The sequence below is a fragment of the Brassica napus genome, chromosome C6 (assembly GCF_020379485.1).
Source record: "Brassica napus cultivar Da-Ae chromosome C6, Da-Ae, whole genome shotgun sequence".
Classification (NCBI taxonomy): domain Eukaryota; kingdom Viridiplantae; phylum Streptophyta; class Magnoliopsida; order Brassicales; family Brassicaceae; genus Brassica; species Brassica napus.
The window spans coordinates 17,080,348-17,104,423 of NC_063449.1; the positions used below are offsets into that span (position 1 = coordinate 17,080,348).

The following is a 24,076-nucleotide window of genomic DNA, read 5'->3' on the forward strand; positions in this document are numbered from 1 at the left end:
TTAAGCTTCGATCGGTGACTACTACATGAATGGAAAAAATGAATAAAATGAAAAAAAAAAAATTCGTTTGAGGAATTGACAAAAAAAAAAAAAAAGAATTTTTGTTCATTTTGTTCCATATCAAAATTGTAGAGAAATATTTTTCTTTATAAATTCATTAATCTTTGAAGAATTTAGAAGAAAAGTGTGGGACCTACCAACTAATAATTTGATAAAAAATTCAATCTAATTGGTATAATTTTTGAGCAACAAATTCAACATAATTTTTTTCTTCAACATGGTCACCAATCGAAGCCTTAGTATTATAATTTTGAAATTTGCATTGAATTTTCAAAAAGAATTATTAATTAATAAAAATATTAAGAGTATCATACTAAAAGTTTTGTTATTAATAGTTTAAAAAATGTGTTCAAAATATTTATGATCATAAAACCATATTATTAGGAAGTTTCATTTAATAGACATTCATACTAAAAATATACTATATATATATATATATATATGTTAATATTATTTAAATTTAATTACATACAATATAAAATAGAGAAAATAATTATTTAAATTTATTTATCCAAAATGATTGTAAATAAACAAAATTGATTTCTTGTGTCAATTTAGTTATATACATAACAGTTCAATAGTTTTTCAATATATTTATTAATTTGTTTCATGATATGAAAAAACGTTAAACAAATAATAAAACTTAAAATAGTTTTTATATAAAATGTTCATTTAACAAAAAGTGCAGATTTTACACTAGTAATAATATTAAATTACATTTATTAATTTGTGGATGTATACTTGAGCTAAGAAACTATATTTTGTTCAAAAGACCATTTATCAATTCCAATATAAAAGACATATTCCATTAAGAGTATTTTATTGAATATTTTTTTGTTGTATTAAAAAAAATATTAATTTTAATTAATAAATATCTCTAATACTAAAAGGAAATATATGGGATAGAAATAACCACATCAATGTAGAAATTCCAGTCAATTAGGTTAAACAAACTATTTACTCCTTCGTCTCTTCCGTTTTATCTCTCCTTCGTCTCTTCCGTGTCTTCTTTCTCTACAGGAAGATATCTTTCACCAATTACAAACTATTTACTCCTTTTTTTTTTGTCAAACAAACTATTTACTCCTTATTTAGTTTTTTTTTTGTCGGCAAACTTTTTATTATAGAATAGAAAATGTTACGTATTGTTTTTCCAGCTTACAATAGTTTAATGACACACTATATATCGATTTTTCTAGCAACCCTCCATCTTCTACTCCTCGTTATATACAACCGAAAGATTCATAACATTTCATTTATTAGTTTTTCTTTTAAATATTCTACTAGGTTAAGACATGCGGTGTAGACTATCATTATATTATCAATACTACATAATATTTCATGAAATATGATTTATATATATACTAGGTGGATGCCCGCGATTTCGCAGATTTGAATGTTTTGTAAGAATATATTTATTATAATTTTTCAAATTAAAATATGATTTTATCATTATGTGTTTTTTATTAAATATTTTTCTAAGAATGATTGTTTTTTAAAAAGGATAAATAAGACTATTTTAAATACTTTTTGATATTTTGTAATGATAATTGTACTAAAATTAGTTATATATAATATTCATGATTCAGTTTTTAATAAAATTAATTAAGTTTTGAATGTATAATACTGAAACTTTTGAAATATTTTATATAGTTTAGAAATACTTGATTCCTAAAAATTATTTTATGAAGCATTATATATATTATATAAATCACGTATTTAATTACCATAAATTATTTTTGTGCAATATATTTAGGTCGTTTGGATAATGATTATAAAACTGGTTCTAGAACTGATTTTCTTACTCATAAAATAAAACAAATTAAAATCATTAACAAATCAAATTAAAATATTATTTCTCAAACTCTCTATATGATCGACACCTAACAAAAAAAATAATTAAGTGATTTTTCATTTAATATAAAATGAAATTTCAAAATAGTTTTTATAAATTAATTCATAAGCTTGTATAAAAGACTTAAAACCTCTTATCATAATTTAAAACATATGATAATCTAAGATAAATGATTTTATAAATATATTTATAATTTTTATAAATGATTTATAAAGTTTGTATGAATTTTATTAGACATTAATAGTTATTATAATACTTTATATACAAATATAAGGCTTTATAGAATAATATAAAATCAAAATATCAATTTTAATAAAAAAATTGTTTATCATTTTATGTAGTTTACAAATATAAAAAAATGATCAAACATTATTGTTCTTTCTATAGTTTCAACAAATAGTTACCATAAATAATTATTTGTAATATTATATAGATTTTTGGCAAGTGATATTAATTGTTTATAGACTTTTTTAAAATCTAATAAAAAAGATAAATAAAAATTAAAAATTATCGATCAATTAATTTATAACGTTTTTTTAAAGATTTCATAAATGATCGACACATAAGCAAAAATCTCTTAGGTGATTTCTCAATTAATATATAGTAGGATAGTAGGATGAGATTTTAAAAATATATTTTATAAATTAATTTATAAACTCTTATAGATGACTTACAAACTCTTATGATAATTTAAAATATACAATAAGCCAAGATAAAAAAATTGATAAACAATTTTATATATGTTTTATAAAACATGTAATATGAACTTCAGAAAATGTTAATAGTTATTATGATAATTTATATAAAATATAATGCTTTTAAGTAAGAATACAAATTCATTATCCTCCTATATAATTCATTTTATATAATTCATTATGTAAATACAAAACTATTTTACTTATTTTATATAGTTTATAAATATTAAAAATAATTGATTAAACATTATTAATATTTCTATAATTTCAACAGTTAGTTATCATTAGTTATTATCTGCAATATTCTATAGATTATTCGGTAAGTGATATTAATTTCTTATAAGCTTACCATTAATTTTAGATCTAACTAAAATAAATAAAAATTAAAAATCATCGACCAATCAAATTATAACAACTTCTTGAAACTTTGCCCGTTATCGACACATAAGCGAAAGTCACTTAAGTGTTTTCTCATTTAATATATAGGATGAATTTTATTTATATAAATGAAATATATGATTTTATAAAGAATTTTAAACTTACTAAAATTGATTTCAGAAAATATGATTAATATATTTGATTTTTTTTTTAAAAAACATTATTAATAATTTATAAAGCATTTGTAGATTTTAAAAGATTTTAATAGTTATTATAAAATTATACGCGAATATAATTCATTATTTAAAATATAAAACTTTTTTACTTATTTTATATAAATATTTGTTCATTATATTATATAGTTTATAAATATTAAAAAATAATTGATCAAACATTATTAATCTTTTTATAATTTCAAAAGTTAGTTACCATAAGTTATTATCTACAATATTCTATAGATTATTTGGTAAGTGATATTATTTGCTTATAAACTTAGCGTTAATTTTATATCTAATTAAAATAAATAAAAATTAAAAATCATCGACCAATCAAATTATAACAATTTCTTGAAACTTCACCACTGATTGACACATAAGCGAAAATCACTTAAGTGACTTCTCATTTAATATTCAGGGGATCACAATACTAAAAGGGAGATAATCTCCAATTCTAGCCTGTCCACGTCAACATAAATAATCCTCCAATCAGAACATTTCGTTTTCAGGCTGGGCTTAAATTTTTTTCTGAATTGACTTATGCGTGTGGGCTTCTTTTGATTTGGGATTGGCCTTTTAGATCATCTAATAATTAGAACTAGGTCTATGACGCGGAGCTGAAGTCGCGTGTCTCTTCTCGCCTCCTCTACCACTTCGTCTTCTCTCTTCTCCTCTGCCACTCAGTCCGTGAGTGGAATAAACGAAGTATTCTTCAATAATCCAAACAATCAACCTCCAGAGTTTCAAGCTCCATCTACTGCTAACGTGGAGCATAACTTATATGAAACTGGTAGAATATCTTCCAGCCGCACTGCTTCTACTGATCACTATCGTCAAGATCCAAGACTTTCTGGTTAGTTTTTTTTCATAAAAAAAACTTTTTGTTTAATGTTTGTTCTATCTGTGTTGAAGCGTTAGATGTAACAAATCGTTTCTTCTTTTATACATGAGATAAGAATGGTGGCAGAGAACACAGACCCTCATCCAGGTTATGTGGATTCATCTCCATACGAAACAGAATTTGCTGATGCTACGACTGCTGCACATGCAGCTGCTGAATCTGCTGAAAGAGTGAGTTTTGCTGCACGTGCAGCTTCTGAGCTTTCAAGTAAAAAAAGGATGAGGATGACGATGCAGAGTTCCACAGAGTCGCCGAACTCATCCTCTTATGATAATATAAGAAACGAACCTTCACATAGACATAGTAGCTCAAATGTGCAAAGCGGAGGTTTTGTTAAAAGAAGAAATGCCAAGAAGCATTTATAGGGAAGAAGAATATCAATTTACTACCAGGGCAGAGCTTTCTAAGAAAAATGTTGATGAACAATCAGAAAATGCTTCATGGAAGAGAGGTCATTCTCGAGATAACTCATTGGAGATGAGGCAGAGCGAAGCAGCAGCCAATTAAAGATGATGTCAACGATAGCTGTTCAGAAGATGTTCAGCTCAAGAAACAGTCAAGCTTGGCTTCATCGAGTTCACACACAAGCTATGTTTCTGATGACAATAACATCATCTTTGAGGATAAACGATTTCAGAGCACTGTTGAAGATACAGAGAGAAAGAGTCATGGTCATGATGTTGCTCCAGTCATGGTCACGGTTGATAAAAGTATATTATCAGTTTTTGTTTTATGTTGCCTTAGTAGATTATTTATGGATTGAGTTTGAATTTATGAACCTTTATAAATATTTTATAAATGATTTTAAACATTTTTAAATGATTTATAATGTCAGTTTTAATTTTGGAAATTTAAAGTAATTATGAAAATGATTTTCTCTTAAAGATAAATTTAAATAATGATATCAAATTTGGGGTAAAAGCTAAAATTAAAATTCTCTCGGAAATCATAACATACATTTGTTTCTCCAAAAATTCTAAAAAGGGATGTTCATGTCTAATTGGAGCTTCTAATGTTTATTCCTTCCATATATTTAAATTTATTTTTTCAAAAGAAATTTTGGTTCATACACTATTATGCGTTGTATTTAATTAGAAAACAGTTTATCCATAATTGTGTTTCAATTTACAGAACTCCAACGCCAAATAAGACTTATTTACTATAATGTTATCAAAATTATATTAGAACAAATTTACAAAAACAACATCTACACTTTCTAAGAAAAGTTTTTTTTTTTGGTTTACCCAGAAGGCGTAGGTTCACCAGCCAATTATAGCATGTCATATCATATTTAATTTTTTTAGAAAAAGCAAATTAACAAAAATTTGCTAAGTTGTATTGTGTTTTTTAAATTAAAAAAAGTAAAAATAAATTAAAAAATAGTACTAGCTGCAAAAAATGAGTTTTTTTTTAAAACATTATTAACGTTGTCAATAAAATTACACTAAATCCTAAAGTCTAACCATTAAACCCTAAACCATTGGGTAAATCATAAACTCTAAATCATAAACACTAAACAATAAATCCTAAACACTAAATCCTAAACGCCGTCATTAAAACTCTAATCTTAGCCCTAAACCCTAGGATTTAAGATTTACCCTATAGTTTAGGGTTTACCCAAGGGTTTAGAGTTTACCCAAGGATTTAGGGTTTACCCAAAGATTAAGGGTTTACCCAAGGGTTTAGAATTTACCCAAAAATGTAAGGTTTAGTTTTTAGGGTTTAAAGTTTAGGATTTAGGGTTTATTGTTTTGATGACTGCGTTAACAATGGTTAAAAAAAATTTGTACTATTTTTATTTATTTTTACTTTTTTTTTTTATTTTAAAAACATAATATAATTTGGCGAATTCTTATTATTTTGTTTCTTTTTATTCAACTACTGAATATGAGCTCGCAGACTTTTATTGGTAGGTGAATAAATAATTTTTCTAAAAAATATCAAAGTATAGATCAATAATTTTTCTATATTTAAATTATTGGTCACTAACAATAGTATTACTACATCACTTCCAATAAATATTAATATTATTTTATAATTTAATATTTTTATGATTTAATAATGCATAGACAAATTTTAAATGGTTATCAATCATCGATTTTATAAAATTTACGTAAAACAATAATAATAAATGCATGTGCATTATTGAACAAATTTTTTTGTTCTGATGTGTTTTACTTATATGAAATTTTGATCCTTAAAATGTTTCAAATCTTATACAGAAGTAAAGTTTGCCAAACATAATAAAAGAAAAGTAATTCAAACTATCTTCCTAATTTTACTGTGAAAGTCAGGTTACTCTTTTTCATTTCATATAATAGAAACTTATTTGAGACTAATATAAATAAAATTTTAAAACGAGAAATAAAATTTTAAAACTAAATTTCCTCATTTATACAAAAGATTTACCATGAAAGTAAAAATATAAAGTTGCAATTGATGATCAAATAAACACAATTAATCTTAAATTAAGATGATAATTTGCATGTGATAAAATGTGAAAAAAAGTATATTATCCACGCGTAGCGCGGAAAAATGATCTAGTTATAATAAAGTTAGCTTGTGTCCCTCTTCCTTGCGCCAGCTCAGCAGAGGTTGTTCCTAATTACGACATGTGGCAGCTCCTGAATCTGCAGCTTTTGTTTCGTTAATGAATTTATATGGACTCGTCTATTTCGAAAGCCTGAAAGTTTTCTTTGTTTTATTTGGTTGAGCCCATTATTATATCTCCGCCCCAGATTTCTTTTAGGGTTTTCTTAGCGCATTCTCTTTGTTACTCAGCCCCGTAAACATTCAGATTTAGATGGCCATGATTTCTGATAAAAAAAAATTGAAACGTTTTTCTCTCTTTAACTCCACCATTAATCCAATCATTAAACTACACCCACCTTCTCTTCCCACTCCGTCTCATTTATTCACCCTTCTTTCTTCCATGATTAAGACCATCTCCGACCTATCTCTATAATAGAGATATTTAAAATAGAGTCAAAAATAGAGGAATGCTATATTTATTTCTATAAATAGAGAAATGATATTTTTTTCCTTAAATGCTCCAAGAAGCTACACCGACCCTAGCTTCAGTTAATTCATCACTTTCTTTTTTTTTTTTTTTTTGACGAAAATTCATCACTTTCTTCCTCTCAAACATTATGATGATGACGCTTGCGGCATCTGTTTCGTGCCTTTCACTTTCCAGAACCGCCACTGTAAGATTCTATATTCGATCATGGGTTTTATCATCTCCTTCTCCCTTTGCCTTCAAATCTTGAAATTTGGGATTATTGGATTTTGCTTTAACTCTTGTCCTAGATTGTTTGATTATCTCTGTGCTATTTCTTTTGGCGGATTCTGAACTTGCTCATTTGTTCTTGAACCATCCTTGAAAGCATCAAAAGGGATGATTATGACAATGCCAATGTTGTTATTTTACCCATATTCCAATGTGTCATATTCTGATTGGTTTTTCCTTTTCAGGTTACAAGTTGCAAGCATGAATATCACCTTAAGCGCGACATTGAATGGTCCTCACATTCTATCCTTTTTTTCATCTTATTTATCTCAGTTTAGAGTTGAATATTTATCAGTGAATGATTTGTAATTTGGGTTTACATAGGTCACAGAGGAGCAGAGAGTGTTCTATTTGCTGGCAACTGTTTGTCCTCAAAGATCCTGCTAGGACCATTTACTTACTTGCTTCATCAGGTTCCCTTTGTCAAACTCTAATCCCTGTAACAAAAATCTGTGGTTTAGGTGCTAAAAGACTCCAACTTTAACGGTGCAAAAGATTGTATCAATCAGGTGAACCAATGAATGTAATATATATATATATTTTGGAAACCAGAGTATTACCATGTTTACTATAATAATATATTTTTTTCTTTTGTATACAGTTCATCAAGTCCTGAGACGTGAACTAGACATGGTGGAGAATGAAAAGAAAGAATGCATCTCCAACTTCTCCAAGGTCAGTATCTTTCGTTCAGTTTTTAAAAACATATAAATGTTTAACAAGTTGACGGTCTCGGGAAGCTATGCTCTATGTACAGATAGCACATAATCCCATCTTCTTCCACAGCCCTTTCACGGTTGGATTGTGGAAAATATTCATAGGGAACCAGCTAGACATCAACCCATCATCGGCCAGTGAAAAAATCTTCATACTACAACTCTTCACGTATAATATGTGGAGAGAACATAACTGCAGGACTTTCAGACAAACTTCCTCTTCGGAGCGAGCGATCAATGAAGGACAAGCTTCTCTCCATTCCGGCTACGTCGTCTACAGCTCACTCTATGCTCGAGATCTAATTCTGCTTCATTGCACTTTTCAACTAAGGATGCTCACCTCACTCTCAGTCTGTTTTCCATCTTCTTTGTTGACAATACTGCTATGTTTCATCAGACTTGTCTGTTTTTCATCTTCTTCTAATAAATTACTTGCAACAAACTCTGTAAATTTTTGAAAATTTGGTGTGAATCTCTAACATGTTTTCAACAAAAAAAGAGAGCAATGTATTACAAAATGAGAGGCGATTCTGACTCAGTTTGACTCGGAACGAATCCTCAGTACCACTCTACTCGCCATGGTAGCAGAAGCCACTTTGAGTAATCATGTCATTGACTTAGGCTCCTATTTATTTATGTTTTTTCTCGAGTGAGTCGGCGAGTTTATTGAGCTGAGTATACACGGTAGTGAATACAGACGAATTGGCCGTGAAAGGTGGTGCGTCGAGTCCGTCCCGAGTCCAAATTCGTGGAAGTCAAGGAAAAATGTGATATATATTGCTGTGATATATAATCAGGGGAAAATGTGATATATAGTGCTGTTGATTCTGTCTCTTCCCAGTTCAGTTAAATTGTAAAAAATTTAACTATCAATTAAATTGAAGATTTATCATCTAAATCAAAGTTGTTAACTTAAAACACCAACAAAGTTTTTTTATATTTAAAATTACATAAATATAAGAGAAATTCTCTTAAAAGACACCAAATGAGTTTTTTTAACAAAATAGCACAGAAAGGGGAAAATGACTAAACTATTTTCATTAAAGAGGTAAAGAATCTTTTTACACCTACTTTCTACATATATAAATATAAAAAATTATTTGAATAAAAAAAGGTAAAAATTTTATTATTTTTTAAATAATATGTTTTTCAATTCAAACTTTTTGATTTTTTCAAAATTTTATTTTGAAATCCAAAAATCCTATTTGAAATTATTTTAAAAAAATTATATTAAATTATAAATTTTATTAAAGAAAAAACATCCTAAACAGTACCTCCCAAAACTCCACCCATCCTTCAAACCTAAATTTTAAATCTAGACTAGTTAACATTAATGGTATAAGTGTCTACTTACCTCTTTAATGATGCATTTTGGTAATTGTGCTATTGTGTGCTATATTTATGATAAAAATATTTTAGTGATATCTTAGAGAAATTTTCTAAATATAATTTCAATTAGAACTACTTAATGTTTTAAAAAATTTCCATATAAAACTACATATTTGGTTTTTTTTTTTGTGAAATCAACACTAAGTGAAAATTATATAAATCACATTCTAAATAGAAATCTTGTTTGTGGTAGATTTAAAAATAAAACCAAATAGATATTAGATATTTTAACATCAACAATTTTATGAAACCAAATACAATTGCTATATGGTACAACACACACTAGTGTCTACTACCACTCTTTTCTAAGTAAATAATTTATGAAGATAGGAATCAAGCACGCATGCATAGATCACTATTCCGCGCAATGGAGCTCATTCTACATATGCAATTTTCACATACCACCACAATGAAATTAAACTCGCCCTGAGTCTAGGTTTCAATCTTCCACATCTCGAAAATATTTCACCAAGTACGTTAACATCCAACGCACACCAGTGACACCAAAATTAATTACCCAAGCACACACAAAGCTCACCACAAACTCCAAGTAGTGGCCGGCTCCACCACATAAAGCGTCAACACTAACACCACCAAACTAAGTCCACGTCAGACTCCATCAGACAATGCTTCAAAATATACTTCGACACTAAGCAGTAACACACACCAAAGAAACCTCTCTCTATTTCTTCTCTAGGATATGGCTTTCTCATAAGACACGTTCCTCCTTATATAGCAGACCAGAACTTGATCTCCACGTCTTTAACTTGTTCTCCAAGTCTTCCAAATACACTTAAAGCAACTTTCCATTTCTTTATTGGAAGACTTTAACTTCAAGAAAACTCTTTTTTTCTTTATGAAAAACGTCGTTATGTCTTCAGGCACTATCATCTTTCCTTTTCTAAGCTCAGCAAGCTCATACTCATCACAAAACACGAACTCCAACAAAACCCATCACACACGGTCGTACTAACTCGTGTAGTGCTGCACGAACTGATACATAACATCTCATCAAACTGCATTTTCATCGTAGTGATGTCGTCATGCTGAATGTTTATGTTGTGATGAAGCAATGGTGGTTGCGGGTTTCGTTTGTTCAACGGTGGAGGTTCAAGCTCGCTCAACTCCAACTCAAGATAAGCTTAAACCTTGCAATTCGTTTTATGAGACTCATCTTTAAGGAGGATGCTATGTCTGGTTCTTGAATCATCGCCAAGTGACTGAAGCCCGTCTTCGTTAATGCAAGTTATGCGGAAAAGCACTCTGGTGATCTTTGGAAAAGATTCGAATCAAGTTCTCCTCGTGGTTATTTGTGTCTCTGAACTAAATTGTATTTGTTGCTTCATCAATATAATCGTTAGACAAAACAAAAGGAGATATGAAATGTGATTTTCTTTGGATATCTTTTTGTTGCTGTGTTTTTCTTGTTTTTGTCTTTATCATTAATAGATCTTTTTTCCGCGCTACGCGCGGATTTTGTCTTTTAAATTTATGTTTAAAGTAAATTTATACATTTTAGAATATTTGTTTTTGTAAACTTATAAAAATATTTTTCTTAAGTATGTGCGACTAAAAAGAGTTGAAATATTATAATATGCATTGTGTCTTTCAAGCAACTATAAATTTTAGAAAATAGTATTCAAAAATCGGATCTAAACAAAACGAATTTTCTAAAATAAATTTCAAAAGATATATTTAGGCATTCAGAAATATTGTTTCTTAAAAAGTACCTAACTACCTCATACAGATTATTTGAATATAAAATATGTTTATTAAAGTTGCTGTACCTGATATACGAAATATACCCAGCTGAGTTTTAATTTTGTATAGATAATTAACTAAAATATTGGTTGTTTTTAAGAAATGTGCTTATGGTTCAATTTTTGGTACATTGCTTGCTTATTTGATGTAATAAAAAAGGATAAAAACCTACTTTAGATATATATATATATATATATATATATACAGTAAAAATTCTACAAATTAATAATATTGGTATTTTGGTATTTATTAATTTATAAAGTTATTAATTTACAAAAAGTTTCCGTTTTAGATTTTTCTATTTTAAGATATATTTTTTATTAAATAAAAATATTTAATTTTAGTGTATATAAATTAATTAACTTTTTGAAATTCGAAATTTATATTAGTTTTATTATATTATTGGTGTATATAATATATGTCTCATTGAAAGCGGTTTTAGATATAATTTTACTAAACCTCGTCCAAATATATTAAGTGTTAAGAAATATAAAGATAATTCAATTATGAATGGAAAACAAACATTATAATGGTTGGTTTATACTTATATAAAATGTATATAAAATATATGCACAAAAGTTTCTTATTTATAGGGAATTATGATATTTTTTATTAATTCTTGTGGAAAACAAACCTATGTACGTTTAAATTCTTAAACAATTGAAAGAGAAGAACAATGGTTCTTTTCGGTATGATTTTCTTGATGCTTTTCTTTTTAGTTGTAGGTGTAATGTTTTGCTTCAGCTCTTGTATGTAAGTTCACGATTATGTTTTTTTGTGTTGTCAAAGTAAAATGTAAAATCGTGTAGTTGATGATGAAGCCAGTAAAAGTTTCTCTGTAAATTTGAATCAGTTTATTATAATGCATTACTTTTAAAAATATGTGTTTATTTTTCTTTAATATATAATGCTTGTGATGTCACAACTTTATTTTTCGACTACATATTCTTTGGACTGCGATATTTAATTGTCCCATAGAGATTTACTTAACCACTTGATCTACAATATACTTTTATATAAAACGGGATGGTGGTTTGAAATAATTTTCTGTTTTTAATTGAGTAATCAGATTGCTTTGATTTCATAAGACAATACTAAAACCATAACCCAATTTTGGTATATTGATATACTCCATGTGCGTAGGTTTTAAACTTGACAAATCACTATAATTTTAGATGTATTTTAGTATAAGGAATCAGAATTGTTAGTATTAAAAAAAATATTTTACAGCAACAAACGTTTTGTAGTATACTCCTTCACTTTCATAATATATGATGTTTTGACTTAGTGCACAAAGATTAAGAAAACTACGTTCTTCTAAAAATCACTTTTAAAGATATAATTTTAAAATCATTCAACCAATTATAAAGTTAACCCTAAAATTTCCAAACATCATATATTTTGAAACAACATTAACGTTTTAAAACATCATATATTTAGAAACAGACGGAGTATATGACATTGCTATTTAAACTTTTTTTTTGGAACTTCTATTCACATAAAGACTGGTGTTTTGTGTATTTTCATTATATTATTTGTGATGACATCAACATACGTACAAACCACAGAGCCCCCAAACTACAATGAAAGAATACGTAAAACACTTTCAAAACTTTAAATTTTCTCTTTATATATAGAAGATATGTTATATCCCAATATTTGCACTCAGATGCCTCGGGGGCTTGGGAAAATCAGAGAAGTGGTTGGGTAAAAGAGTCTCAGTGAGGCATTTCCGTACTGGTTTTGTCGACCATTCGTATATTGTATTGTTCGTAGACTCTTCCTCTGTTATCTGGCCACCACTATTACGTTTGTTTCTCACTTTTCGGCTGTCATAAAATAGAAGAGTCAGCAAAACTACAACTGATGTTTTTCTAGGGGAAATAAAATATGATTGTACCTGAAACGGACACGTTTGAGGTCGGTAACACCACTGGCTAAGGCTGTAAGATTGATGTAGATGTCAGGCGCATCTTTCTCAACCCATTCATTCTTGTTATGTGCTTCAGTCGATGCTTTTCCATTTCCAAGTACATGTGTAATGGTCCAATTAGAAAACATTGTGGTATTTACACCATTTTGCCCGCGTTCCCATTTGGTTGGTTTAAGATATTATAACGGTCAATGCGGCCTGGACTGGAAGGAAATGAATCAAGGGACGGAGGAGACTTCACAGTTCGAGCTGATCGAACGGGTAATATTTCAGCCATGTATTTCACCTACATAATTTCAGTTATGCTGATAACGGAGTCATAAGAAATCACTCGTACTTGCATAAAGCATATTACTAATTTTGATCTTTGAAATTACTTATGCGGTAAGAGATATGATAACCTTTTTTTGTTGCCGCACATCTGGTCGTTTCTTCGCTAGAGATTGTAAACACCTCTTTGAGCTGCTTGGCTGTTTTTCCAGCTCAGCTTCTTGGAACTGGGCCTTTCTTGTAAGACTGGTAAGAAAAAGCCAGCACCTGCAATAAGATTTTAGTGAAATACATTATCAAGCTTATTCTTCTGCATGATCTCTGTAGTGGATGATTTTTTTTAGGATGAGATTCCAAAACAGACAGAATCAGAATCCTTTTCTCTGTTGTTCAAGTTGATCAAAGCAGAGACTGATCTTAACAACGATTAAAAGCATACTGCTCTGTTGTCCAATCTTCTCATGGCTTCAAAGTAATAACCATCCACACAAAGTATGCTTTTGTACTCATCGTCCCCTAAATTCACCTTTCCCATGGTTTACATACAACTGCATCATCACTATCATAATTAATGAAAACCATATCGTGTGAAGAGCTAGTAATAACAAAAAAAAAAAAAAATTCTATGATTCTTTACCGTGTTTAGAAGTCATTCTTTTCCAATAACATGTGTTCTTTTCCGTTCATGATCAAGAACTGCTACCATTTTGGGCAATCCAAGGTAAGTCTGGTCCATCTGAAATAAAAATAACATTCTTATATGCGTTAACCAACGATACTTGTTCGTCACTATCAATGATTACATCTTTACCTCAGATTTAAAGGTTATTGATGTCGCCTTGTTCTGTTAAAAGCTCCTTTTTGCTGAGGTTCTCCAAGTGCTCAAATGTTTCTAACCCTTCAATCGTTGAATGATTCATCAAAAACAGAATATTTTGCTGATGATATATATTTTATAAAGAGTACAAATTACCTTATATCTGAGACAGCGAGGTAAGTATGATATGCAAATAAGAATCTGAAGGGTTTGCCATTGATGTTTCTAAAGAAATCAATGTTGAGTGGTCATCTATAGCAAGTGAAACCCAGAACTCAAAAAGGAAACACACACATAAAATTCAGAATCTATAAAGATAAAGAACATAAAAGGATGATGATGGTTTTACTTTTACCTGTCAGACCATTGCTTTAAGTCCTCTTCTGATGGTTTGAGATGAAGATCAACTAATGATGATTTTAAGAACTTGTGGAGGTAGATTGTCATCGATTGCCCATATTTTGTCCCATGCAAACCCATGTTGATCCAGTGATCCACAATCTACAAAAAGACATACACACAAACAACTCAATTACAATGTTCATGCGAAAAGATACAATAATGAGAGAACTAACTTAAAATTACATGAGGATAACAAATCTGAATCCCTCCACGCATTGATTTTGGGGGTCGAAACCAATAAAGATCATAATCCAGAAATCTTATAGCGAGAGAAAGTGAGAATCTAATTTGGCCATCGTACAATCTTATATATAAATCAATCGTTAATAAATCGGAAAAGCTAAAAGTGTCATACCGCCACCTCCACGGCCACCGTATCCACCTCCACCACGGCCTCCTCCACCGCCGCTTCCTCTAGACTGAGACTCGTTGACGGTGATGGTACTTCCGTCGAGCTCCTTTCCGTTCATCTCATCAATAGCATCCTTCATTGATTTCTCATCCTTGAAGGTCACGAATCCGAATCCCCTTGACCTTCCCATCTCTCGATCGTTAATGATCTGTCAAAAACCAAATCAAAACAAAATATCAGCAAAAACAATCTCACAAAAGCTTAATAATAAAAAACCTATGATGAAACAAAGAAATCGTAACGTTCTACGGGCTCGTAAAAGCAGCAGGAAGATTAAACGTACTGATGGGACAAAGCAAGTAACAGTAACAAAGAACATAGTAACAGAGTAATCGAATCAAGTAACAGAGAAACACAGATCGGAATCAGATCCGCCGAGGATTGAGAAGATGAATATTAAAGGGAAAAATTGATTTGAGGAAGAAAACGAAAAAGAGAGATCGCAAAATAATAAATTGACGTAAAATGATTTTTTTGTTATTTGTGATGACTTGGATTTTTTTTTGTTATTTGTGATGAGATGGCAATTTGATAGGTTGCGAATTTTTTGCTTAGGTGACATAGCTTAGAGAGCTTCATATTGACTTTTTATTACTTGTTTGATTTTAACTGGCTCAAATTTTTTATATAAAAATAGAAAATTTAGGGAAACAAGTATTTCTTATATCTTATCTTATCACTACTATATAAAAGAGACTAAAATAGAGCTTCCTAAACACTGCAACATGTGCAGAAATAATCCTGGCCAATCAATCTGCATTGTCACTACGGACTGGGCTTCAACCCAATGAATTGGAAACAGTTTTGCCTTACCCACTAACGGGCTGGCCCAACTCACTCACTCACTCAACCTAAAAAGCCTAAACTCACTCAGCTCTGTCTCAAGGAAACACACTCAGCCTCCCCCGTAACCCTAATCGATATCTCCCTCATCGAACCCAGCCTCCCCCGTAACCTAATCGATATCTCCCTCATCGATTCACTTTCTCTCCCCCCAACTCCTCCCGCATAACGCCTCCGGTGAAAGTGATAGAACTTGAATCGTCTGCAATAAATCATCCATTCAAGAAGACTATTGACCCTCCACATCTCTCCTCCGTCTCGATGAGATCTACCTCTTTGTGTTCTCTTCTTCTCAAACTATATATAAACCATTACCTATCCCTTTTCCCTCAGATCGTAAAATCCAAACCTTTATCATGGCTAAGAAAACCGCAATCCTCACCGGCGAAGCTTCTTCTCCTCTTCTCTTCCGACACGTTTCACCAGGACCAGGAGATTCCGCCATGCAGTTTAGGCTGATTCATTTCTGGGAAGCTCGCAAGAACGTCAAAGGAGGACCTGGCATCATTCTTGGGATCGAGATGCTTATGATCGATGCGGAGGTATGTCTTCCTCTCTCATTATTAATGTCGTTGATAGCTTCTGAATTATACGAACAGAGAATTATATTTGTGTATCTTGGTTTATTGGGTTGAGATGTAATTATATTACCGGATTTTGAAAAAAATAAAACTTGATAAAGATTTGTTTGAGAGGATTAGTAGCGTATCTTGAAAAAAATAAAACTTGATTGATTGGGTTGAGAGGATAGTCAAGAATGCTGTGATAGAGATTGTGTCATAGAGATTGAACCGTTTGTTGTATATATGTATCTATTATATTAGCTGAGTGAAAAATAAAATTTAATTTATTGGTTTGAGAGTTCTGTGATAGAGATCATGTTGATATAAAACATGGCTTTGAGTAATACGAGAACTGGAAAGATTGTTTTTTGTTGCCTTATATCTATCTATTTGAACGGTTATAGTTTTATATATACGCAAATAACATTCTTGACTTTTAGATATTCGACTGACCCAATATTATCTCTCTGTTATGTAGGGTACTTTGGCTCAGGGGTTCATCGGTCAGAGCCGTCGCAACCAATATGAGAAAGAGCTCAAACGTGGGAGCATCTACACACTGACAAACTACTATGCATCCAACAGCAAGGTGATGTACCATGTTGCTGATCAGAGGCTGGTAATTTGCATCTCACACGCCTCTGAGCTGACGAAGGTGGAAGAAGACATTGAAGGCATTTTGACAGAGCGCTTCAGAATCCATTCCTTTGCAGATTTTGAAGCCAACTGCGATCTCAGAGGGGATCTTCACGGTAAGGGTTTAGATGTTTTCTTACCAAGTTTAAACCAGTACAGCTTCTCAGTTGATTGTTTCTAACCGGGTGAGTAACAATGCGTGTGACTGTGTGTTGTAGATGCTGTTGGCCACCTTAAGCTGGTTGACGGGCAGCCTCTCCATCAGCGTCCGGTTTTGTGCACCAAGGACGACTCAGCTTCTCGGAAAGTGATGGTTCATTTGCAGCTTAAAGAGTAAGCTACTATAATTCAGCCATTGTTTTCTAATTTATGATCCTTATTGAAACATCTATTATTTCTTACTCTGCAGTGGTCCAGTGATTAACGTCTACCTATGGGACGAGGCTGCGGAGAATTTCCGCGTGAAGTTTGACGCATGTGCAGCCACTCCAACGGTTCTCTTGGTTACAACGGTCAATCCTAAGAGACTTGGTGGTAATCTCTCACACTCCATATCACTCAAATTCAATTAGATAACCCTATCACTAACTGCTTATGTATTGACAGGGAAATTGTGCCTAAGTTCAATGTCGTCATCAAGAGTGTTTTTGGACGAAGAGGTCGACCCTACCAAGGAATACTTGACCTGGTTAGTATTTTACATAACCCTATCACTAATCACTCGCACTCAGTTACACTCAGTTATGGTTCAGATATTTTTTATTTCACCATTTTTAACAACCTTGATGATCGCCTGTTGTAAATTTTTTTTGCAAGGTTGACCATGAACCCTGGTGCAACTTCTTCGATCAACTCTGTTGAGGTGGTTAAAGCTGAGACGCTCACAATAAGTGAGATTGCTGCCTTCATCAAACGTGAGCCTGCTAAGGTGATCCCATTTGGTTATTAAAATCAAACATTTCCTGAATTTAGTTGCTGACAACCTTTGGTATGTGATTTCAGGTTGCCTACTTTGACTGCATTGCCACAATTGATGATGTCAAGCTTGGTACTGACTGGTATTACATTGCCTGCAAGGATTGTCAGACAAAGTTAAACTGTGGGCCTACAACACTGCTTTGTCCAACATGCGGGAATGAAAATGCTACTGCAGTAGCCAAGTAAGATTCTCCATTCAAACATGTTTCCATTCTACAATGTATGTATATACTAATAACTTGCCATTTAAACAGCTACCGGGTGGAGATGTTTGTCTATGATAATGAGGAGCAGTGCACTTTCATCATCCTCGGAGATGCTGGGAAAGAGCTCACCGGCAGAAAAGCAACAGAGTTGATCGACACTTATGTTGAGGTAAGTGTTATTCTGGTGAATAATGATAATCTTGACACTTATTTTAGTCCTAAAGAGCTACCAATTTGATAAATGAATTCTGTTATAATAGGAAAATGGTGGAGATGGGGCTGAGCTTGAGGTTCCACTACCACAGTGTTTTATCGACACAATCGGACAGACTAAGAAATTCAGGATCAAGGTGGCCCCCTACAATTTCACCTCTTCGCGACAATCCTTCACAGCTACCAAAATTGTGTCATCGGCAGTTTTGCCACCAAAGAAGCCTCCACTCGAAGCGCCACCAGGAACTGAAGTGGAAAACTCAGAGTTAGCTGAGAGCAGTGGTGGTGGTACTTCAGCCACTGACGACCAGAAGAAAGCAAAGCGTATCAAGCGTAGTGGCTAGATCACATGCAGTCTGGTCACTCCATGAGTTGCTGGTACAGACTGCCCAGTCATCATGGTTCCAAATAACAGTCTACTTATCTTTCTTTAATCAGTTTGTTTTTGCTTCTTGGTAAGACAGTTTAGTACTGGTAAAACGTAATGGTTTGGTGTTCTTATTAAAGTTGTTTGGTTTTCATTCCTAGCTTTGTTATTAATTTTAAGAATGGTCAGCATTATAATATTAAAGTTGTTTGGTTTTCATTCCTATCTTATTAAAGTTGTATGATCAGCATGCATTTACATAATGAATACGTAATTAAGAACCGTTTGCATGCATGGATTGGTTTATGTCCATGCTGTTAATTATTAAACGTGGTATAAACTGAGGAAACTAACGTGGCCACAACTTCTTTCATTGTACAACTCTCATTCCAAGAGCATATTAAGGCAATTGTAATATTTGATGCCCCAAATATCTACCGCATTCATTGAGAATTAAATAAAATATATTCTACCATTAAGGCAAAAGATCTACTGCATTCGTTCCTAAAGCACCTCTCTATGTTTTGCTCCCCCGCACATTAAGCATATTCAGTCAAATTAGGATCAACTATTCTAATCTCAAGACCACAAATCCATCGTTTCACACTTTGAAGAAATTCACCGGCCACTCATCGCCTTTCATTCCTATCTATTCGTGGAATATTTTTTTTCAAAAAGTATTCCGTGTAAGTTATTTCTTTTGTTTAAGGAACGGCTAAGAAAGTGTAAGGATTTACTCTTCATTTTGTTTAAGGAACGGTTGTCCCTCGACACCATGGTCAAACCAACCTTCAAAGACCCTCCGCTTCTAGGAGGTATTTTGAATTTACAAGTTCATTTTTGAATAAAAACATTATTAGTATTCATATATTAATTTAATACTTTAATCTAAAACTCTAATAAAACAAATATAAACATTATTAGTATTGATATATTTCATCATTATAATTGTTTGCAAATGTAGATTTTCCTACTATGTAGAAGATGCTTTTTATTTTAATATACAAATTATGAAAGAAACCACATTTAGTTCTTAATAAAAACCCGCTGCTCCCAACTGTATCAACAGTTTGGTCATTCACCCCTAGAAGGCACATTTAGGAAGAATTAAATACTTTTGCAAAAAAAGAAAAATAAATACTAACATTTTGGTGATGAAGATTCTTTTTTTTTTTTTTTTTGAACTTAAGTGATGATGAAGATTCTTAGATGATGATTTTTTTCTACATAAACATGTGGAACCTCTTCACCATTGTTTTAATCCCACACTACAAGAAAACATATTTTTTACTAGGGCAGTATTCGTTGTAAATTCGTCGTAAACCGGGTGTTACGACGAATTAACGTCGAAAGACGTTTCGTTGTTAAACGTCCGTCGTAACGGAGGTTTCGTCGTAAACGACTCGTTACGTTTACGACAAAATATATTCCTCGTAAAACGCAGGGAAAGGATTCGTCGTAAAAGACACGTAAATATTCGTCGTAAAGCCCACGTAATTATTTCGATGTAAAGCACACGTAAATACTTTCGTTGTAAATCACTCGTAAACATTTCGATGCAAAACCCTGGTAAATATTTCGATGTTAATCACTCGTAAATATTTCGATGTTAATCACTTGTAAACATTCGATGTAAACTCCATGTAATGTTTACGAGGAGTTTACATTGTTTCTTATTATATTATTATTAATTAGTATATAATAGATTTTAATTTATATTGAATATTCAGAATTTAAAATAATTTAAATTTTAAAACGAAATATGAAATTGGAAAACATATTTTAAAAAGTCATACAATAATATTTAAATTCATAATACAAACAGAAAAATAAAAAAAACTACATATTCTCGAAGTAGTTGGTGGGGTTGCTCGGCTGTTGACGGGTTGGATCGGACTCTTGGGGATCTCGTGGTGGCATTCCAAGAGCGGTTCGTCTCTCACTCAACATTCTCTGCATAACCGGATTTCCCACGGCCATCACGTCTAGCAAATCCTCAAGAGAGTCTAAACGAACCTGCTGGCTATCCATTCGAGCCTTCATCTGAGCAGTCTTTTCATCCCGTCTCGAAGTGTATGACGAAGTTGCCCTTGCAACTTCGTTAACAGAGCCTATACCGACTATCCGTCCCTTCTTTTTAGGAGCCACCTATAAAATCAAAACATATATTAATATAGTTAATTATGTTAAAATATTTAAAATAATGTAAACAAAAATTTTAAGTTACCTCTTCGAAGATTCTGTCGACCTCTTCGGTGGACAATGTGACTGGTAATCCATCGGGAGACTTCTTGGTTAGTTGCGTCTCCCGTTCTTCAATCCGACCAGCCACTGTTCGGAAGAGTTTCTCAATAGGGTAAGAGAAGATCCTTCCAATAGGGTAGCTCCCAAAATATACTCTTCTTATGCCAATTGTGAGACACACCATACCCATCAGGCATATTTCCAGGAACATGCCAATTTCCTCCAACTTTAACTGTTTCCTGAGCTCCGTAATAATCAATGTCTGCTTCGATCTGCTGGCCGGTGAGATATGGAGGAGGACCGTCTCTGACAATTTTTTTGTGCCGAAACAATGTCTTATTTCTTCTGTACGGATGGGCAAGTGGAAGAAAGCGACGATGACAGTCAAACCAACAACTCTTCCTACCATTCTTCAGTTGAAAAGCATCCGTCGATCCAAGACAATATGGACAAGATAATCTTCCATGTGTTTTCCAGCCAGACAACATCCCATAAGCAGGGAAATCACTTATCGTCCACAACAGAACTGCTCGCATCGTAAAATTGTTTTTCAAGGAACAATCGTACGTCCTCACCCCTTCTGACCACAATTGCTTTAGCTCTTCTATCAACGGTTGAAGAAAAACATCAAGAGACCGTTTTGGATGCTTCGGCCCAGGGATTAATATGGTCAAAAATAGAAATTCTTGTTCCATGCACATATCCGGCGGTAAATTGTACGGCGTAAGAATGACTGGCCACAAAGAATATTGTCTACCAGACATTCCAAATGGACTAAATCCATCGGTGCATAACCCAAGATAGACATTCCGAATATTTGTAGCAAAATCTGCGTGTACCTTGTTGAAATGTTTCCACGCTCTTACGTCTGATGGATGTGCAACCTCACCATCTCTCTGGACATGTTCCGCATGCCACCTCATCAACGCAGCAGTCCTCTCAGATTGATATAATCTTTTCAATCTGTCTGTAATTGGTAGGTACCACATCCTTTGGTACGGTACCCTATTCCTCCCACGGCCTTGCGGTTTGAATCGTGGTTTTTTGCAGAATCGACACTCTTCTAACTTGTCATCTTCTTTCCAGTAGATCATGCAGTTGTCGATGCAAACATCAATCATCTCCGAAGGCAACCCAAGACTATAAACCAATTTTTGAATCTCATAATAAGATTCAGCAGACACGTTGTCTTCTGGCAAATACTCTTTAAACAACTTCGCCCATGCATCCATGCAATTCTCAGGTAAATTATGATCCGTTTTAATATTCATCATCCTAGCTGCTAGAGACAATTTAGAGAGACTTTCTCTACAACCAGTGTAGATTGGTTGATTTGCAGCATCTAGCATTTCATAAAACCTTTTTGCATCCAAATTAGGTTCTTCTACATTTCCAGTTCCATCAGCTATTGTTGTAGTTGTTTCTAAAAATGCATCACTAATCATATCTTGAACCCTATCATGATCTACCATTTGTTCATGATCTTGATGATAATTATATTCATTATGCAAATGATTCGGTTCTTTACTATGATGACCATCCTCAAAATTATTATTACTACTACTAGCTTCATTTCCCCCATAACCCTCTCCATGTTGATACCAAATGTAGTATTGTGGTGTAAATCCCCTGTTTACTAAATGCTTCCATACAGTTTCACTACGTGCAAATTTTGAATTCTTGCATTTCTGACAGGGGCAGAACATCTTACCGCTTTCCTGTGTGATCGGTGTACAGCCCGCCTGGTGCATGAATGTCTCTAGCCCGCTCCGAAATGCGTTCGTCACCCTCCCGTCGGAATCTTTGTGCAAATACATCCAACTCCGTAACTCGTAAATACTACCGCCACCGGCCTTTTTTTCTTAGATTTTTTTTTTGAAATCTTTTTTTTTCTGATTTTTTTTCGGATTTTTTTTTCTCCCGTTTGTGTGTTGTGAGGAAGAAAGTTGTGGGAAATGACATATATATAGAGAAATTTTCGAGTTGGGTAGTTGAAATATAACAACGATTTTACAAGGAATATTTTACATGGATTTTACATGGTTTTAACATATTATTTACAACGACTTTACGACGAAATTAGGTAAGTTAAAGCACTTTGAATACACGTTTTCACCTAAATATAACGGTAACATGTTTCGTTGTAATGTCGATGTAATGATTACGACGTATTTCTTTTTCCACGTACATTCGTCGTAAACTTACATGGAGTTTACGACGAAATCTATTCGTCGTAAATTTACATTGCGTTTACGACGAAAGTTGGATTCCTCGTAATTGCGTTGTAAACATCATGTAAATTTACGACGAAATATTTTCTTCGTAAATGTTCGTTGTTACGGGCACGTTTTCTTGTAGTGCCAGGATAACGTGCTGGAATCTATTAACACAAATATTAATTTATACTAAGAAAACAATCGTTTCTATAGAAAGGAGATTATGATGGAGACGATTCTATTGACGTTTTTTATACCTAATTGCAAACAATTATAGTGTAGATAATCCACCATAATAGACGTTTCTATAGACAAATTATTTTCCGTAGTTTCTATATACAAATAATTTTCCATAAAAGAGATATTATTTTCCAAGGAAGTTTATTGATCCAATTGAGGCTCTTAGTATTTGATATATAGTCCAAAATATTATTTACACCCTATTCATTTATCAAGTTCTCTGTGGATTACAATTATTTAATATATTTGTGTATTCTTTATAAACATAACTTTATTTATTATTAATATTTTCTTCCCACCATCAGAGTCATCAAGTTCAAACACAACGAAACGTAAACGTGGACGGCCGCTAGGAGTACGGAATAAAGTGAAAGGTATACACAAAATAAAATCACTAAATCCAGCAATGTTTATATTATTTAATTATTAAAAGCCCAAATATAATAGAGACATGTCTCCACTACTTGGTCGAACAAA

The 24,076-nt window shown here is 32.2% G+C and overlaps 2 protein-coding genes and 1 long non-coding RNA gene across 11 annotated transcripts; 2 read left to right on the forward strand and 1 right to left on the reverse strand.

The window, feature by feature from the left end:
- Window positions 1-7,220: 7,220 nt before the first annotated feature.
- On the forward strand, window positions 7,221-8,822 carry LOC106431985 (E3 ubiquitin-protein ligase RHF1A). Of its 6 annotated transcripts, none has more exons than XR_002660348.2 (5): window positions 7,221-7,310; window positions 7,579-7,625; window positions 7,718-7,902; window positions 7,995-8,068; window positions 8,215-8,816. XR_002660348.2 is itself a non-coding variant. In XM_048760680.1 (5 exons), the coding sequence occupies exons 1-5, from the start codon at window positions 7,254-7,256 to the stop codon at window positions 8,249-8,251; spliced, it is 339 nt and encodes a 112-aa protein (XP_048616637.1). In that variant the 5' UTR covers window positions 7,227-7,253; the 3' UTR covers window positions 8,252-8,822. The 6 variants fall into 6 exon arrangements, 2 of the variants coding, with proteins under 2 accessions (XP_048616637.1, XP_022563164.2); XR_007324996.1 differs by having other exon boundaries at window positions 8,180-8,815; XR_001286317.3 differs by having other exon boundaries at window positions 8,151-8,809.
- Window positions 8,823-12,671: 3,849 nt separating this feature from the next.
- On the reverse strand, window positions 12,672-15,546 carry LOC111208721. 4 transcript variants are annotated; one of them, XR_007324999.1, is made up of 9 exons: window positions 15,377-15,546; window positions 15,037-15,241; window positions 14,635-14,780; window positions 14,436-14,531; window positions 14,274-14,360; window positions 14,100-14,198; window positions 13,902-14,010; window positions 13,160-13,729; window positions 12,672-13,088 (listed from the first exon to the last, which is right to left on the reverse strand). It is a non-coding gene; the product is annotated as an uncharacterized LOC111208721 (long non-coding RNA). The 4 variants fall into 4 exon arrangements; XR_007324997.1 differs by having other exon boundaries at window positions 13,160-14,010; XR_007325000.1 differs by having other exon boundaries at window positions 13,160-13,478; window positions 13,594-14,010; window positions 14,436-14,780.
- A 2,275-nt stretch (window positions 15,547-17,821) lies between these two features.
- LOC106440200 lies at window positions 17,822-18,876 on the forward strand. Its single transcript, XM_048759690.1, has 4 exons — window positions 17,822-18,063; window positions 18,138-18,295; window positions 18,368-18,488; window positions 18,580-18,876. Exons 1-4 carry the CDS (start codon window positions 17,959-17,961, stop codon window positions 18,874-18,876), a joined length of 681 nt encoding a protein of 226 aa, XP_048615647.1. The 5' UTR covers window positions 17,822-17,958.
- The last annotated feature ends 5,200 nt before the right edge of the window (window positions 18,877-24,076 follow it).

What these genes read in the sequence shown, in the direction of transcription:
- LOC106431985 (XM_022707443.2), top strand. Translation starts at nt 7,254, where the DNA reads ATGATGATGACGCTTGCGGCATCTGTTTCGTGCCTTTCACTTTCCAGA. An exon ending in CTTAAGCGCGACATTGAATG is followed by an intron (nt 7,626 to 7,717) that starts GTCCTCACATTC and finishes GGGTTTACATAG; the next exon opens with GTCACAGAGGAGCAGAGAGT. An exon ending in GCATCTCCAACTTCTCCAAG is followed by an intron (nt 8,069 to 8,150) that starts GTCAGTATCTTT and finishes CTCTATGTACAG; the next exon opens with ATAGCACATAATCCCATCTT.
- LOC106440200 (XM_048759690.1), top strand. Translation starts at nt 17,959, where the DNA reads ATGAACCCTGGTGCAACTTCTTCGATCAACTCTGTTGAGGTGGTTAAA. An exon ending in AATGCTACTGCAGTAGCCAA is followed by an intron (nt 18,296 to 18,367) that starts GTAAGATTCTCC and finishes CCATTTAAACAG; the next exon opens with CTACCGGGTGGAGATGTTTG. An exon ending in TGATCGACACTTATGTTGAG is followed by an intron (nt 18,489 to 18,579) that starts GTAAGTGTTATT and finishes CTGTTATAATAG; the next exon opens with GAAAATGGTGGAGATGGGGC.